Genomic DNA, 18,266 nt, shown 5'->3' on the forward strand with positions numbered 1-18,266 from the left:
ATAACACAGATACCAAAACCTAACAAGAACCTTACGAGAATGAAAAATTATAGGCCTCTTTCTCTCATGAATTTGGGTATAAAAAATCTAAACAAATGTATTAACAAATGGACCCAAGCAATAACGTAAAAAGAATAATACATCACGACCAAGTAGGGTTTCTTCTAAGAATGCAAGGTTGTTTTAAAATGTGAAAATCAATGCAACCCATCACATTAACAGAATAAAGAAAAAGAACCATTCCTAATAGATGCCCCAATTTTTTTTGACAAAATGCAATACTCATTCATGATAAAAACAAATCTCTTGAAAAACTCAGAACTACCTTAATCTGATAAATGTATCTACAAAACCTACAGAAAATATACTTAATTATGAAATAACAAATGTTTTGTATCTGAGGTAGAGACTAAGACAAGAATGTTCATTTATTGCCATTTCTATTTAACATTGTATTAGAGGTTCTAAACAGTGCAATATGGCAAGAAAATAATATAAGAATATGGAAAATGTAGAAAAGTTTAAAGTCTAAAAAAAATGATTTGTACTTCCACAAAAAAAATTGAAATACTAAAAGTAAAACTTTATTATTTCCAGATGACATAACTGTGTATGCAAAAAACTCAAAAAACATTTCAAAAATAAGTGAATTTAGCAAGGTTGCTGGAGGGTCAATATACAAAAATCAGCTGCATTTCTAAATGTTTGGAGCTAATATACAGAAAAAAAACGCCACTTGCAATGGAACAAAAAAATATCTAAAAATAAATTTAACACACAAATGTAGAAGGACCTCTGCAATGAAAATGATAAAACACTTCTCAAATTTAGAATTTAAATAATATGAGGGATACACCATATTCATGGATAGAGAAATTCAATACTATTACTTCGTCACTTCTCTGCACATTAAACTCGAGATTCATGCAATTCCAGTCAAGATCCATCAGCGCTTTTGTATGTGTTTGCCGGGTGGGCGGAGGAGTTGACAATATAAATGTAACTGCAAAAGACCTCTAATGACTGAGAAAAACTTGGAGAACAAAAAAGTTGGAGGCCTTAATATTAACACATATCAAGATTAATTATAAAGCTATATGTAAGAATAAACAAATAGATCAATGAAATAGAATAGGAGCCCTAAATGACCCACATATACAAAGCCACCTGATTTATGATAAAAGCATTACTAGCATTCAGTGGGGAGAGAATTGTCTTCTCAAAGAATAGTGCTCAAACAATGAGATATCTATAAAATAAACCTTGACCCTGCAACATTCACAAAAAATTACTCTATGATGGACCATAGACCTACATTTGAAAGGTAAAACAAAAGTTTCTAAAAGAAAACAGAAAAATATCTTCATAAACTTGGAGTTCTTAAACAGAGCACAATAAAGCATTAACCATCAAAAAATAATAGACTTCATTAACATTAAGATGTCTTCATCAAAAAATAACATTAATAAAGTGTTAAGCCAAGGAATATGTGAGAAAATATTTATAAGACAAAAAAAAGAAAATGTGTTTTTATCCAAAAATATAATGAATTCCAACAATCCAATAAGAAAAAAGCAAACACCCCATGATAAACTACAAAAAAGAAAACTATAAAAAAGAAAAGGCACTTTAAAGATATCAATAAACATATGAAAAGTGGCTCAATATCATTAATCATCAGATAAATTCAAGTTAAAACCACCCCAAGATACTATTACCTACATATCCACTGAAATATCAGCAATTAAAATGTTCATAAATTGCTGGTGAGAATGTAAATCAGAAAATCATTTTAGAAGACCTAAAGGATCTGCTAAAGTAAACACATGACCCAACAAAAGACACATCTAAGGATGGACCCAGTAGCATTAATCAAAATAGCTAAAACCTGGAAATAATCTAAATGTCAGTAGTAAAAGGAATGTATATTATAGTATATTCATAAAATGAAATGGAAAAAAACAAACTATGGCTACATGAAACAACTAAATAAATCTCCTAGATAAGATGCTGAATGCAAGTAACCAGCTATAAAAGAATATTGCATTTGTATGAAGTTCAAAAACAGGAAAAACTAGACAGAAGTTAGAGAATAGTGGTCCTCCTTTTTTGAGGTGGGGGGAGATCAAAAGGAGAGGTATAGGAGAGGCAGCTAGGTTGCTGGAAATGTTCTGTATCTTGAAATAGGTAGAGGTTAAGAAGGTATATACATATATAAAAATGTAATGAGTGGTATTTTCAGTATTTTTTTACACTTTATTCTCTGTGAATTATATAGTAACATATACCATCTCTTAAGACTTTACTTACTATATAATCTTCCCTTTAATTCTTTATTTTTAATTTGACAAAGTATTTTTATCTTTGATAAAGGATATGAATGAGATCACAAATATCCATCCAGTTGACCTTAGAATTAAAAGTACCTTAACTCTCACATGGCAAACTTACTCTAAGCCAGGAAAAAAAACACCATCTTTTTTTCAAAGATTAAAGAGGAGACTTAAGCTTGCGTAATCCAACTATTTTATTGTATTAGATTATCTTTTTAAGCAGAGACATCAAAAAGTTTATATAATGAAAGCTCAGAACAAAGAATAAATTGCAGTAAAATAAACTACACAATCTATATCAAAAAGCCCCTTTGAAACTTCCTTTGTGGCTTTCTTATTGGAAAATAAAATAAATTGAATAAAATAATTCTATGTTTTTTGTATTTGAATATCAATAAGAATAAAGCACATACTCATCATTATGTATCTGTCATGTGGATAACCAGAGCCAGCTAAAGGGACAGTCTGTTGATCCAGGCATCAATCCTGAAAATAACTATTTCTAAAAACACTAAATAACCATTAAAATCTTACATATGGGTGACCTGTAAGGTAGCTAAGGAAAAAATTACATGCATCCCCTCTGGAGATAAAGTTAAACACCATTACAGTAACCTTATTATATAAGGTTTGTTAACACTTCCATTAGCTTTCCTACATCAACCACATATACAGAACAATATTTTCAACATTGTTTTAAATTGAGAAAATTTATAATCACTAATTAAGAAAGCTCTGATGCATTTATAGCCAGCAGATCCTAAAATTAGTATTAACTTCCTTTGTTCCTCTAATCACAACATCCTTTAAATCTTGAAAATGATAGATACCTGGTGAGTTTAAAGGCAAGACAAATAAAAATGGAGCAACTCCTAACCTAAGCTAATACCATAGAGTATTTTAATTCAGGACTCATGTTAGAAAGAAGAAATTTACCTGCCAAGCTGGAACAGAGGTCGAGTTGGACATGACTGTTTTTTGCAGCTCTTCAAGTACACCATCTGGGAGAGGCTTTTGGCACTCCAGGAGTGGTTTACTCTGAACTTGTCTCAAAAGTAAGATAACAGCTGGCTGATCGGGATTACTTTTTAAATTCTAAAATTTAAACCCCAAATAGAAAGACATCAAATAGGTTCTTAAATGTTCAATGTAAAAGGCAATTAAGCTATTCCACATGTTGAGGGGGGAAAAAAATCTAAATTTGACCTTTTCTTAATAAAAAAATAAACAACTACAAAAGTAAAATAAACAGACCCTGAACACCTTGGGGATATCAAACTCTACATTTAAATAATCTTTAAAATCGATAATGCTATTATTGTAGTTTATAAGTCATTTATTTTAGATCTAGTATGTCCCTTTGACTTGTTTTATTCTCAGGTGATATCCTAAGAACTTTAGGTTCTGAACATAAAGAGCAGAACTAAGAAAATATAAAATTAACAATGAAGGCTAACACTATCCCTTATTGGAAGAAACAATACTATGTAAAAAAGAAAGCAATAAATTTTTTCCTTTCTCAGCCTCTTAACAAAGACAGTCATTGCATATCCTTCCTCTAAGTACAGCTTTCTTCCACATTAGAAATAAGAGAAATGACCCATTTATCTATTTTACTAAGCTATTATGTATATACTACACACAAATACATATATAAATGTATGTATGTATATATATCTCCTTCCACAATACATATGAAAGAAGTTAAAGAAATTTCTCAAAACAAGTCCTTCCACTATCCTTTTAAATATTTCTTCCTTTATTGCTTGCCCCTCAATAACATGTTCACTATTTTTACTAATTAGATTACAATCTTAAATGTATTTATTTCTAAAATGTACTTGATTGCTTCTTTTCTAAACAAGAGGTTGGAACAATAAAATGACAAGGAAAGGGTCATAGTAGCCTTCATTCTGTCAGAGAGAACATAGCAACTTAAAATTTCTCCTTACTAAACTCTCACTATATAATACTAACCTGTTCTGAACTTAGATGGAATTTCTTAAATAAAGAAGTTACTACTCTGCTTTTAAGATAATTCAAGAGCCTAAAGGATCTTAAAAGATCCATTCCTCTTTCTCTTTAAAATTTATCCTGATCTTTCAAAAGAAAATTCTAAAAGACAACACAATCTCCTTGGTAAACATTTATGAAACATGATGTTTAAAAAGTGATGTTTTGGCTCTGGTAAACATCCAAGGTGTTAATGTTATCACCCGGTCATTAATTTCTTTCAGCTATTTCATTTCAGCTATTATCTTTAAAAAGTTCTGATTCATAAATAACCTCAAAGTGGAGAAAACTGAAATATAATTCATAGTTAAATTATCATTTGTGTATGATTAGAAATTGGGCAAAAAAACTGCTCTTAAGCAACTTCCAAATAAATCAATTTGAGGGACTTGATAATTGTATATGCTTTTCGTGTAAAAATAGGATCACTACTCAGAAAAAGTGGTGAGGAAATAGTAAGGCCAGAATAAAATTGTTCATATGACTTGACATAAAAAAAAAAAGTAATGTTTTAAAACTCTCCTAACCCATTAAATTATTTCTGAGTAGGTTTATGAAACTGATTTATTCATTCAATAAACATTTATTGAGCTCCTATTATGTGATAGGCAAGGTGGTTAGAATCTACTCACAGAGCCTACAACTCAGGTATGTAAAAACTACACTCTGAAAGGAGGAACCAGAAATCATAGGAAAATACTGTTTCCCTAATGGTACCCTCCCTCCCCAAAAAATCTATTAACAGCTTGGGTCCTAGAGTCAAACAAAGTTCAAATGGCAACTCTATCAATTTCTAGCTGTGAGCCCCTGTGCAAATTACTTGTCCTCTCTAAGCGCTAGTTTTTTTCACTTGTAAAAATGGAGATAATAATAAGTACTTATGTTATAGGATTGCTGTGAAGTTCAAACACAAACTGCTAAATGTAGTTCAGCAGCAGTAAGTACTGTGGTAAGTGACTGGCTATGGTAAGTACTCAATAAATGTTGGGTGTTATCATCATCATCATTAACATTATCACTATCACCACAACCACCACCATATGCTCTTAAATAAGATGCACTTTATTTTTGAAGTTATTTTCCAAATAGGATAACACTTCCATAACAATACCTTTGTGCAAAGGGCTTCAGCTTCAGATATTCTTCCTGTGTCCACTAGACCAGTGACAGCTTGGAAGAGAGACCACTTTTCAAGAGATTCATTGTAACTTTCAAGGAATTCTTTGTCTTTAACTATAAACAAAAAATGTCAATATTACCTTCTTCTGCAATTTATAATGTGTTCTCAAGGGAGTTATTAGTTGCTAGTAGGTATTACAATAAGACTGATGCATATATGATTTTTAACACTTACATGTACCACTGGAATGCCACAGACTACCCTGACGTAAGAAAGGTTTCTGAAAAGTTTCATGGTAGTCCCTGGTAGGAATATTTGTAGTTGAATAACTTAAGATCTTATATACTTGTGACTCATATAAAAATCACTATATCCATAGTAAAAGTAAAAGTAATTCATTGAAAAAATTAGATTTATTGTAATATAATTGACACACAATAAACTGTACATATACACATATTCAAACTGTACAATTTGATGAGTTTTGACATAAGTATACATCTATGAACCATCACCACAATCAGGATAATGAACTTATTCATCATCATCAAAAGTCTTCTCTTCCCCCTTTGTAATCACTTCTGTCCCCAGCCCTCCTCTTACCCTATGTCCCACAGCAATCACTAATTATTTTCAGTCAAAACAGATCAGTTTGCATTTTCTAAAATTTCTTATAAATTGAATCATAAAGTAAAAATTCTTTGGCATCTTTCACAATTGTTAACATGGTAAATGCCATTCATTTTCAAATGTCAAAGCAACCTTACATTCATAGGATAAACTGCATATGATCATGATGTATCTTTTTTATGTATTGTTGGATTTGATTTGCTAAAGTTTTATTATAAATATTTGTATCTATGTTCATTAGTGATGTCATTCTGTAGTTCTCTTGTAATTTCTTTTGTTTGGTTTTTGTATCAGGGTAATTCTGGTCTCAGAAGTTAGGAAGTGTTACCACCTATTCAACTTTCTTAAAGAGTTTGTGGAGAAATGATATTATTTCTTCCTTAAATGTTTGGTAGAATACATCAGTGAAGTCATTTGGTCCTAGAGTTTTCTTTGTGGGAAGATTTTTAACAATAAATTCAGTGTTTTTAATAAATATAAAACTATTCAGTTTATTTCTCCTTAAGTAAGCTTTGTGTCTTATTTAATGTCATAAAGTTGTTCATAAGCCTTTTAATAGCTATAGTGATATACCCTCTTTCATTCCTGACATTGGTATTGTCTTTTTTCTCTATGTCTTGGCAAGAGGTTTATCAATTTTACTGATCTCAAATAACTAAGTTTTGCTTCTATTGAGTTTCTGTTTTCTATTTCATTGATCTCTACTCTTCATTATTTTTTGTTGTCTGCTTACTTTGGGTTTAATTTCCTCTTCCTTTTTCTAGTTTCTTAAGGTAAAGGCGAGGTCATTAATTAAAGGTCTTTCTTATTTTCCATTTAATGCTATAAACTTCCCTATAAGCAGTGTTTTAGTAGCATTGTAGAATTTTGATATGTTGTTTTTCTATTTTCATTCATTTCAAAATATTTTCTAATTTCCCTTCTGATTTACTCTTTGACTTGGATTATTTAGAAGTATGTTATTTAGTTTCCAAATATTGGGGAATTTTCCATATATTTTCCTCCTACTGATTTCAAATTTAATTCCATTATATTAAGATGACATACTTTGTATGATTTGTATCCTTTTCAATTTATTTAGACTGTTTTATGGCCCAGGATACAATATATTTGGGTAAATATTCTGTGTGCACTTTACAACAACATGCATTCTGCTGTGGTTAGAAGTGTTCTGCAAATGCCAATCAGGTCAAGTTAGTTGACAGTGTTGTTCAAGTCTTTGTTATATCTTTACTGATTTTTCTGTCCAACTGTTCTATCAATTATTAAAAGAAGAGTGTTGAAATCTCTACCTAAAATTGTGGGTTTGTCTACCTCTCCTTTCATTTCTATAAGCTTCTGCTCCATGCATTTTTCCACAATTTTTCATTTTTTCTACTTATTTTATTGTGAAATACAATGTACATTTTGTGTCGTTTGAAGCTTTGTTAATCAGTGCCTAAATGTTTATTACATGTGTACCTCGGAGATAATGCAGGTTCAGTTACAGACCACTGCAATAAAGTGAGTCACACTAACCTTTTGGTTTCCCAGTGAATATAAAAGTATGTATCTACTATACTGTAATCTATTTAGTGTGCAATAGCATTATGTCTAAAAAACCAATGTACATACCTTAATTAAAAATACTTTATTGCTAAAAATGCTAATCATCCTCTGAGCTTATAGTAAACTGTAATCTATTTACTGGTGGAGGGTCTTGCCTCAATATTGATGGTTACTGACTAATCAGGGTGGTGGTTACTTAAGGTTGGGTAGCTGTGGCAATTTCTTAAAATAAGACAATGAAGTTTGCACATCAATTGATTCTTCTTTTCACTTGAATACTTAGAGGCGTTATAGGGCTATTAATGACCTAATTTCAATATTGTTGTGTCTCTGGGAATAGGGAGGCCCAAGGAAAGGGAGAAAGATGGGGAAATCGCAGGTCAGTGAAGCAGTCAGAAGGCATACAACATTTATTGATTGAGTTTGCCATCTTAAATGGATGCAGTTCATGGTGCCCCAAAACAATTACAATAGTAATATCAAAGATCACAGATCACCATAAGAAATATAATAATAATTTAAAAGTTTGAAATATTGTGAAAATCACCAAAATGTAACGAGAGACAAAAAAGGAGCAAATGCTGTTGAAAAAATGGTGCAGACAGACTTGCTCAATGTAGTGTTGCCACAAACTTCAATATGTAAAGAACACAATATCTACAAAATGCTATAAAGCAAAGCACAATAAAACAAAGTATGCCTATATTGTTATGTCTTTTTGATGAACTGATTCCATCGTGAAATGACCCTCCTTATCACTGCAATATTCCTTGCTCTGAAATTTAATTAGTCTGAAATTAACATGGACACTCTAGCTTTCTTTTGATTAGTGTTGGCATGGTATGTCTTTTTCCATACTTATACTTTTTAGGGCTTTTTTTGTCTTTATATTTAAAAATAGATTTACGTTTTAGCCACATGTTTCTTTTAGGCAGTAACTATATAGTTGGCTCTTGCTTTTTAATCCAATCTAACAATCTCTGCCTTTTAACTAGGGTAGTTAGACCATTAATATTTAACTCGATTATTGATATGGTTGAGTTTAACTCTAATGTGTTGTTATTGTTTTCTATTTGCCTTATCCATTCTTTGTTCCCTTTTCCTCTTCTTTTGTATTTTTTTTATGATTCTGCTTTATTTACTTGAGTGGCTTATTAGCTATAACTATTTTTTAGTGTCTACTGTAAGGTTTAGTGTATTCACCTTTAACCTGTCACAATCTACCTTTAATATTATACCACTTCACGTATAGTATAAAAATTTTACAGAAGAATACTTCTATTTTCCCCTCCTGGCCTTTGTGCTATTGTTGTCATACATACTTTAAATGGTCAATTATATTCTAAAAAGACTTCTCTCATGTGTCATTTGTGGATCTGTTTCTAGTGATTTTTCTCCTCATTATGAGTGGTATTTTTCTGCTTCTTTGCATGTCTATCAACTGTATATCACACATTGTGAATTTTACCTTGTTGAATGCCAGATTATCTTTGTTTTCCTATAACGTTCTTGAGCTTTGTTCTATAAGCAGTTAAAGCTTCTTGAAAATGATCTGATCTTTTCAAGGCTTGCTTTTAAGCTTAAATGAGACCATAACAGCCTTTAGTGTAGGGCTAATTGTTCCCACTATGTTTTGGCAATATCCTTCTGAGTACATTACCCTAAATGTATCATGTATAAAATGCTTTTTAAAACTTACTTGAAGCAGAAACAGCAGAGTACAGTGCCAAGTATAAAGCCATCCTTTTTGGCTGAGTGTTGTTCACTAGAGCCAGTTTATCATCTGCATGACAGGCTGCCATTAGCCCAGCCCAGACAGCAGGATCACCTAAACATAGAAAATATAGTTAAAAGGCTTCCTAACATCAACATGTTATTTAAAAAGTACCAAATGTGAGTATTAAGAGTTTACAAAAACCAAAAAAATAATAATAATAATTGCAACTCCAGAAAAATTCCATTTTCTTAACGAAAAACTAAATTATACTTGTTTTCAGAAGACACACTACTATATTCATCCTTCAAGATTTGCTATTTTTTTCAAACACAATAGATTATGAGAAATATCCTATTAAGCTCACCTTCCATAGCTGGTTAGTTCAGTTGCCTAGACTACTGTGCTACTGTGGAAAGGTCAATTATATTCACTTTCACTGGACACCGAGGACAAGTATCAAATAGGCACTCATGTTCATCACTCAGCCCATTCTAAAGGCTCACTAACAGGAAAAACAGGATAATACAATTTTTCAATTCTTAAGAAAAGTCTGAACCAAAGGAAAAGCTCAAGACAATTGCATTTTACCTACATTCTAACAGCCTAGCATGACGGTCACTTTATCATTCCAACTGAAACAATTAATTATATATCTTTTCATTCATTTGATCTTTCCTTCTTTCCCTCACATCTAAGAGCAGCTTCAGGAGAGCAGTGGATTCAGGAGGTAATAATAGAAAGAGATTACGAATTCAGACTCTTCTTTTTTAAAAAGTTAGCGGTAGATTGAAAAGTTGGATGGGGATTTGGCACTTAGACTGTTTTAAAATTTGTTTTGTCTTTTAAAAATATTTTGCAGTTCACATCAATGGTTAATACTTTAGTCCTGCCACCCTTGAAAAAACAAATGGATAATTTTAATGTTCCACAAGGGGGTGCTGGTTAACAATATAGTCATTTAAACATACTTTTTAGCTTTATTTTTATATTTTGTATCTAACTGTCCCACCCAGTATATGTCTCTTATCAAATGTCTGAAATATATATCTATTTCCTTTATAGATGATCAGTATTACTGCTAATAGTACAAGAATAATCAGAAATCTTATGCAGATCAAAAACTTTTACAAAAAAATTAAATACATACTTCCATATTACGAAATAATTCCTGCCCGGATAATGACTACTTTATTTAAAATAACATAAGAAAGACATAATCAAATTCCAGAATAAGGAAATGGGGACCAGTCTCTAGAATTTATGACAAGATCTGATTACTATATAAGGAAAGGCATGCGACTTGAGACTTAGATATGGCTTCAGGTCTAATAATGCCATTAATCAACTGTGTGGTAGCTTTTCCTTTGAGGCTCATTTTCTACAAAATAAGGCAAATGAACTATATGATGGCTCAAGTGCCATTTGGTCTAAAATCCTATAATTCCAATTGGGGTAGACCCAATTTCTGAATAGTGACTTACTCCTAAGTGAACAAAATCTTTAGGATCTTAGGATTATGGAATTATTGTTAAGATTTTGGGAAGGGAATGGATATTAGCTGGCAATTTCTTCTATCACAATTCAAAAGAATTGTTGTTTTTATTAATTCTTACATAGATAATCAGCAACTCAAATTCCTTATGAAACAAAGTAGTCATATATTATGTTATATATATTTTATATTTTATATATATACTACGAACCTAAAAAATTTTAAATATAGTTTGTTAATTTATCTCTTAATTTAATAGAAGCACTAATCTAGCAGAAATTGGATTTCCTTCCATTTAATTCTAAATTTGGGGGGGTTATATTTAAATTTCTGAAAAGATTTCCTGGAGTATCATCTATTAAAAAGGTAATTTGTTCAACTAAAGATCTGCAAAGTCTATGTGTATAGCTACTACACATAGGTACAATTATATTCACTTTCATTGGAGTTCAAAGACAAGTCGAAAAAAGCACTCATCTTCATCACTCAGTCCCTGTTTTCAGCATATTATATGATGACTCTGCTTTCTTGAGTATGTATTTCTCCAGATAATATAGGAAAATCAGAAAATATCATTAGCAAGGACCTTATCTGGGCAATCTCACCTTTCTAAAGTTTATGCCACTTAACATAATCAAAGGCTAACAGATCTATCTTTCTGGGTACACTGTAAGAATTCTTGAGAGCAATCTAATATTTGCTTGAGAACACCTCCAAAAAATCAGGAACTTACTCAAAGTATAATACAAGCAAACCCAAATGTTTAAGGTCTCTTTTTATTCTATTTCAAAAAATAAAGAAAGATAAACAACATGATTTTGGTCTGTTTACTTGTTTTACAAAATAATATCTGAAATGTTAGATATTTTGCAGTTTAGGACATTTACAATTTATTGTGAAGATAACATTGAACCTATTCTTTGTACAATTTGTTTCCCAACAGTCCCTGGCCAAAAACAATAGCCTCCTGATCTAACAAATGTCTGAAGTGCTGTGGGGAAATAAATTGTTTAATGTTATATTTTATATTAAAAATAATGTTATGCAAGAATACACCTCATAACCCTATACTGCTAGACATTCTAACCCTCTAAGGCATTTCTCCAGTAGCGGTAACGGAAGCATGCTGATGCAGTCCACAGGCAGTTCTTCAGCACCTTTTGTGACCAATGGCATACAAATGACACAGCTGGTTAGAAATAAGAGTTAGCTCAGCTGAGGCCAGCACTTTGGCTGTTAACATAGAAGATATATCTCCACTCTTCAAAAAGCTAACAACACACAAAAATAACTAAATATGTTTATTAAATAATTTAGTAGCTACAGTTAAATCTCTTAAACCAGACTGACAGAAAATAGAAATAAAACTGCTTCTTGAAAATATATAATTCAGAGTTACAACAATGTATTTTAAAGCATCTTTAGGTAGATATTCATTTCAGCCTGCTTCAATAATTATCTTTTAATTATCAGTAGCCAAATATAGATGACCAAATAATATACAAAAATCTTAAAACATTTTCTTAAAAGCCCCTTGTCTTATTTCATAAAAATACAAAGTTTGCTCCTACAAATCACAAATGTAACATGAATAGCATCCTAATTAATGTAGTAGATTATATTATATTCACCTGGAGAAAGGAGAGCTGCCTTCTGAATGGTTTTTAGTGCAATATTTTTTTCATCTTCGGCTGAACTGCTTCCCATGGCCAACTGATTTACTGCAGTGTACAGTAATGCCTTCTATGTAAGAGAAAAGAAGGGTGTTAACCAATTATCTTTACAGCTCCCTGACTTTCAAAATGACTAAAAGTAAGACTATACTAGATATGATGTGACCTCTAAGCCTAGGAAGAAAAATTATTCTTTCATCAATAACAATATTTTAAAAATACTGGGCAAACTAACCTTTCCATGATTTGAATCCAGAATATGAGCCACATTCCCTGCTACAGCACCTCCCTATAAGAGAAAATAATTATTTAAATAAAAGCATAAATGTTCATGAAATAGTAAAAATTAAGACTGGTAAAATCTTTCCATTAAATTATATGAAAGGTTCATTTTATCACATTCATAACTTCTAAATACCTTAATATCAACTTACTATTACTGTAATATTTAATGTAATATTTTTATGAAAGAAAATCTTTTCTACCATGATAATTTCAATTTTTCTATTTTAAAATACTCATTAAAGGTCCAAAAGTTACATGATTTTACAGCTGAATCAACCCATCCACTGAAAATAACTAAAAATATAGGATGAAACTTTGCTACTCAAAGTATTGTCTGTACACCAGCAGTATCAACATTCTTGGGGAGGTTGTTAGAAATGCAAAATAACAGGCACCACCCCATATTTATTGAATTAGAATCTGTATTTTAACAAGATCATGGGGTGATTTTATCTTCACATTAAAGTTTGAGAAGCACTGGGATAAAATATTTAAAAAACGTATTTTTAAAAGCATTGAAAATTGACAAGATACTAAGGACTTACACCAGGCCAAAACTAAAAGGGAAAACTGGAATCTACAGAGAGGTAAGTGAGCAGGGACCACTTCCGCCATTCGCAGATCCTAACAAATCTGATTTTTCGTTTTGAAGAACATGGGCTAGAGGAACAGGAATTAAGCCCAAGGCTCACACAAGGAGGAGAGTATATAGGCAACCCATAATTAGCTGAGACCCGCAGGTTAAAGGTGAGTCAGAAGTAAATGAGGTTTCAGACAACCTTGCAACCCAGGTGCACAGCAGCCTGTTTGGTCCAGAAACCTCATGTTCTAAACCTTGTTTAAGGGGATTCCAAATTGGTAAAATTCCCAAGCACCTGGCAGAAATAAGTACAGTTTCTTTCTATAGAAAGGTGCCTTAATTCTAGGCCTCGAATTATTTCCACAAAGTACACACAATCAGGTTAACAAAGAAACAACATCACCATGTGTGAAAAACAGCAGGAATAGATTTACACAAGACTTCAGATATAGGAATTATTAGATGTAATAAGTGTTCAAAACATATTAGCTATTATCATTATGTTTACCAACTAGTTAAGTAAACTATGAAAGGTCATATTGATCATAGAAGTTAACAAAATACTTTATAGACTCCTAAAAATATCTGGCTGTTATGAACTAAAACACAATATATAACCCTTTGTATAGAACATTAATGATTCCATGTTTAGATTTACATTTTAAACAGCAGTGTTCTAGTTCTTCTTATCTTATCTTTAAGGAGCTTTTAAATAAAATTATCTTTTGGAATTCAAAAACATGATAGCTAATGCTTACTAAATGGCAACATTACAAGCATAATCTTATCGCATCTCCATAAACATAATCTCTATGTGTTCAAAAGAATCCACCTACTTTGTATCTTCCATACGCTCAGAACAGTAAAAGAGTACATGGAAGAAACTGAGTATACTACTTGTTGAATGACTAATGGAAAATTTGGTTAAATAACAGAACTCCCTTGCTGTATTAGTTTTTTTCCAGAATGAAAATGCTAATACTTTAAAATCACATTATTTACCACATCACAAGTTATTTTATTTTTTTGCCAGAATTTAGAACATTACTCACCTTTGCATTTCGTTGAGCATACTGAGCAACCACTCGGGACAGCAGAGACCAAAGGGCAGGATCAGCTGGGTTACTAGAGATCATCAAAAGGAGAGACCTTAGGGATGGGAGTTACTTTAACCACAAAAAGTACGAGCAAAAACATTTTACTTAGTACCTAAGTTTAAAATCTTTTAGACATCTAAAACAAGTTCATATTAATTGTCCATGTGTGGTTAAAAGTGCCTTATTTTTAGAATACATATTTTATATCTTCTATATATACCAACGGTCCCTATGAAAATAAAAAAAAGACCAGCAACGTGGTGATTACAAAGCCATGAAATCTAATTAAGAAAGGTTAAAGAAATTTAATGTTGTGTTCAAAAAAAAAAAAAAAAGAAAAAAAGAAACAGATAAGAACTATGGAAGGAAAACGAACTATTGATATAACACTTTACTACTGAAAATAAATAAAAAACCACTGTTGCTAATGAAAACAGTTTTCTATTTTCCAGATTTTGAAGACATTAATGAATGTTTGAATGGCCAAAAAATTTCTAAAATCATTTAACTGGACAGTATCAGGTAATAAACTGACAAAATCACAAACTTGAGAATTAGTAACGGTACTAAAACAAGGTTTGGAAGGACAAAATTTCTGTTCTCTATCTCTATCGACTGCATTTTTTAAAAAAATCTTTATACGTGAAACAATGTGTATAGTCAGTTACCTGGTCCTATGGATAATTTCATAAAACTACATTTTGGTTTCCAAATATATGTGCTTACCAACCTCATTTTATATTCTTCATAAGGTCCAAATATCAAAGACAATCTCACCAAGTATTATTAGACCCAGTGTCCACAAGTACAGAATTTACCTGTGAACAGCTTTAGATATTTGTCTCTGTACTGCCACACTGCGGCCTTGTAGGGCATAAATCGCTGAAGTAAGAAGGCACCTCTGATAATCATTGTCTTTCTGTTTCACGTGTTTCAGTAACTCATTAAGTGCTGCTTTTGACAGTGTAGCATCCTGCATTACCAATCCCAGAGCACAAAGGGCTTGAAGGCTCTCTGTGGTTGGTTCCTTTAAGATAGAGCTGTAAATATATTTTTTAATTGTCTATTAGCCATAAATACAGTAGTATGAAACTATTAAAACATATTTAACATTTACTAGAAAAAGTAATTTACTTAAAGAATCACCAAACTAAGCCCAACTTTAAGATAAACATAAAAACTAATCCCTTGGCTTCTAGGGACAGCAATTTCCCTTCATGCCTGAAGCAGTTACAAGTACCACAGAGCAGAAATAGCTAAATTTCTTTTCTGGTCATTATATTTAAGTTTTAGAAACAAATATAAACCAGGTCCTTTGGGTCTCAGTTCTAGGTAAATAATTAGAATAATTTTACTAAAATGTTTAGTTACAATAAAATCCTAGAAGGTATGAATAATTTTTAAAAATCTTCAGTATGAGAGCTGATTTTCATCATTCTCAGAAAGCTCTGACCTATTGCTGTGGTACTGAAACCAGGCCTTTACATAATAAGTACAAATTATATTTATTTCTACCATATTCCAAGTGAGTATTTTTATAATTTAAGGAGAACTTAAATCTGGTATGTAAACAACTTTTTTCCCCTTTCAACTGTGAAATCAGATTTAGCCTTATGGAAGTTAAGTTAATAATGTTTAGGAATCCTTATTAATTTAAATGAAGAAAACCTTAGCTCTCCACAAACTTAATACTTCTAATAGTAATTATAAATGTTGTTCTGTAACAAAACAAAAGAACTTTCAAAATTTTTTAAACAAAGTTCATTAAAATATAACAGAAATATTTATACCCATGAAATATCACATGCCTACCACTATGTCTTTCTATAATTTTTTGGAAGTGGGAAACAAAGTATTTAAAATTTAATTTTGACAAATAGGTATAAAATTGTGAATTTTCATGGGCACGTCAAGAGTTAGCAAATAAAAACATCCATAGTAATTCCTTTTTACAATTAGGGTTAAGAAATGTAAGAGTCCAAAGGAAAGAATGCCAATTAGACAGTCATTTCTATGAACACATATAATTTCTGTATAAGTTGGTACAACTAAAAAAAAAGCAAACAGCAAATTCCAATACTAACGGCAAAAAATATAAATATATATAAATATAAATTAATTAATTCTATTACTGACAGCAAAAAAAAAGGAAATTCCTACTTTTGATACTTACCAATTTACAAAATCTAATTACTACTGAAATAAGTACATCCTATTAAGCTAACATATGCTGAATGCTCGGTACCTGCACGTTGTCTTATGCCATATTCTAGGAATTTTACATATGGTTATTTAACATCATAAATTTTATGAAGTTGGTAACCAGATTTTTTTCCTTATTATTAAGCTTACTCCTTTTTCTTTCCATTTAAATAAGCACCTAGGACATGGCTTAGCTCCCAAAATACGAATGCCAAACAAGATCAATAAAGAATTGGTAACTGAACTTTTCATAAAAGAAAGTCAACAAGAATGCCAAGGGGCCGGGGTTGGGGAGAGCAGTTGGTAGTGTTAAGTTTAAAAGATAACATGCAGAGAATCAAAAACAAAGAAACATAAACCAGAAAAAAATATCTAGGCCCTGGATCCAACAACATAAAACAAGGTAAAGGTTTTCCTTCTTAGAAGAGAAGAGGAAAAGGATTACATTCAATTTCTCCACTTTCACCAATGTTCAAAATTACTTTGGTTACTGTTTTAAATAGTAACTAAAAATGATCTAATCGTGACTAATTTCAGTTTACTTTTGCCCTCAGTAAGTGCAGCAATACATTAGCATCCATGATTCTTGTCCTCAAGCCATTTGGAAATTGTGGTTCTCTGAACATGTTATATATAGTCATATATACACATTATGTGGGTGTATCCATGTAAAATGACAAGATTTTTTTTTTTTAATTTTGATTGGTTTTCTCAAAATAGCAAAGAGAAAGAGAATGAATTGCTTATTTATTATACAAGAAAATGACTTAAATTAGGATGGAACAAAAGCATCACAATGAATAAACAAATATAAAGCTTATCCTACAGAAGTGGGTCTTAACTAGTACCAGCTAATCATCTCCCACAACCCACCTTTGCAGGGGGTGGAGTAATTTGGAGATGCATATACGTAATTTTTTGGTTTTCACAATGATTGAGGAGTGCTATTAGCATTTAATGGGTGGGGGACAGGGATGTAATCTTCCCACAATGGGTGTACAGTTCTGTATAATGAGGATTAATACCACTGAAAATACCAATAAAGCATTAATTGATAATCAGTGTCCAATAGCATATATTAATCATCTGCTTCTGAAAAAGTTAAGATCAACTTTCACACACACACACACACACACACACACAAATTCCAGAAGTCAAAAAAGACCACACAAATAACCACATACATCATAAGTCGTTATTTCTAATTATGCCAAAAATATAGAAATAATTACAAGTTTTATTTAGTAGCATTTTTTTTAAAGACTCAACTTTAAGTGAACTTTATCATGCTACTTTGAAAAGGAAAGAAGAAAAAATCTCTTTGGGGATCTTAAAGGCCAAAAAACAAACCAGTTACGACTGGCTTCGTTAAAATTTTAAGATCTTACTAGATCAAGTGATCAATTACTCTTTTTTAAATTAAATAATACAGTCAACTATAATTGAAAAAATAAAAATATAAAAAATATTTTTAAAACAAAGTAATTAATGTAATAAATAAATAATATATAAAGAGTACAGGATAGTTTTGAACAACTGGATGGATCCAGGGCTAAGAATTAAGTCATGATCTCTA

At 31.2% G+C, this 18,266-nt stretch overlaps 1 protein-coding gene across 11 annotated transcripts in view; it reads right to left on the bottom strand.

Annotated features, from left to right (window-relative positions):
- Positions 1-18,266, bottom strand: part of TTC37 (tetratricopeptide repeat domain 37) — a 73,548-nt gene that overhangs the window by 10,066 nt on the left and 45,216 nt on the right. For all 11 annotated transcript variants that reach the window (XM_006913223.3, XM_025047860.1, XM_006913225.3 and 8 more), the window contains 7 exons: positions 15,307-15,528; positions 14,444-14,516; positions 12,762-12,815; positions 12,485-12,596; positions 9,344-9,472; positions 5,458-5,579; positions 3,270-3,428 (listed from right to left, as the gene is read on the bottom strand). In XM_006913223.3, coding sequence (XP_006913285.1) covers positions 3,270-3,428; positions 5,458-5,579; positions 9,344-9,472; positions 12,485-12,596; positions 12,762-12,815; positions 14,444-14,516; positions 15,307-15,528 — 871 coding nt within the window. The remainder of the gene's footprint in view (positions 1-3,269; positions 3,429-5,457; positions 5,580-9,343; positions 9,473-12,484; positions 12,597-12,761; positions 12,816-14,443; positions 14,517-15,306; positions 15,529-18,266) is intronic.

This window comes from Pteropus alecto, unplaced genomic scaffold (assembly GCF_000325575.1).
Source record: "Pteropus alecto unplaced genomic scaffold, ASM32557v1 scaffold20, whole genome shotgun sequence".
NCBI lineage: Eukaryota > Metazoa > Chordata > Mammalia > Chiroptera > Pteropodidae > Pteropus > Pteropus alecto.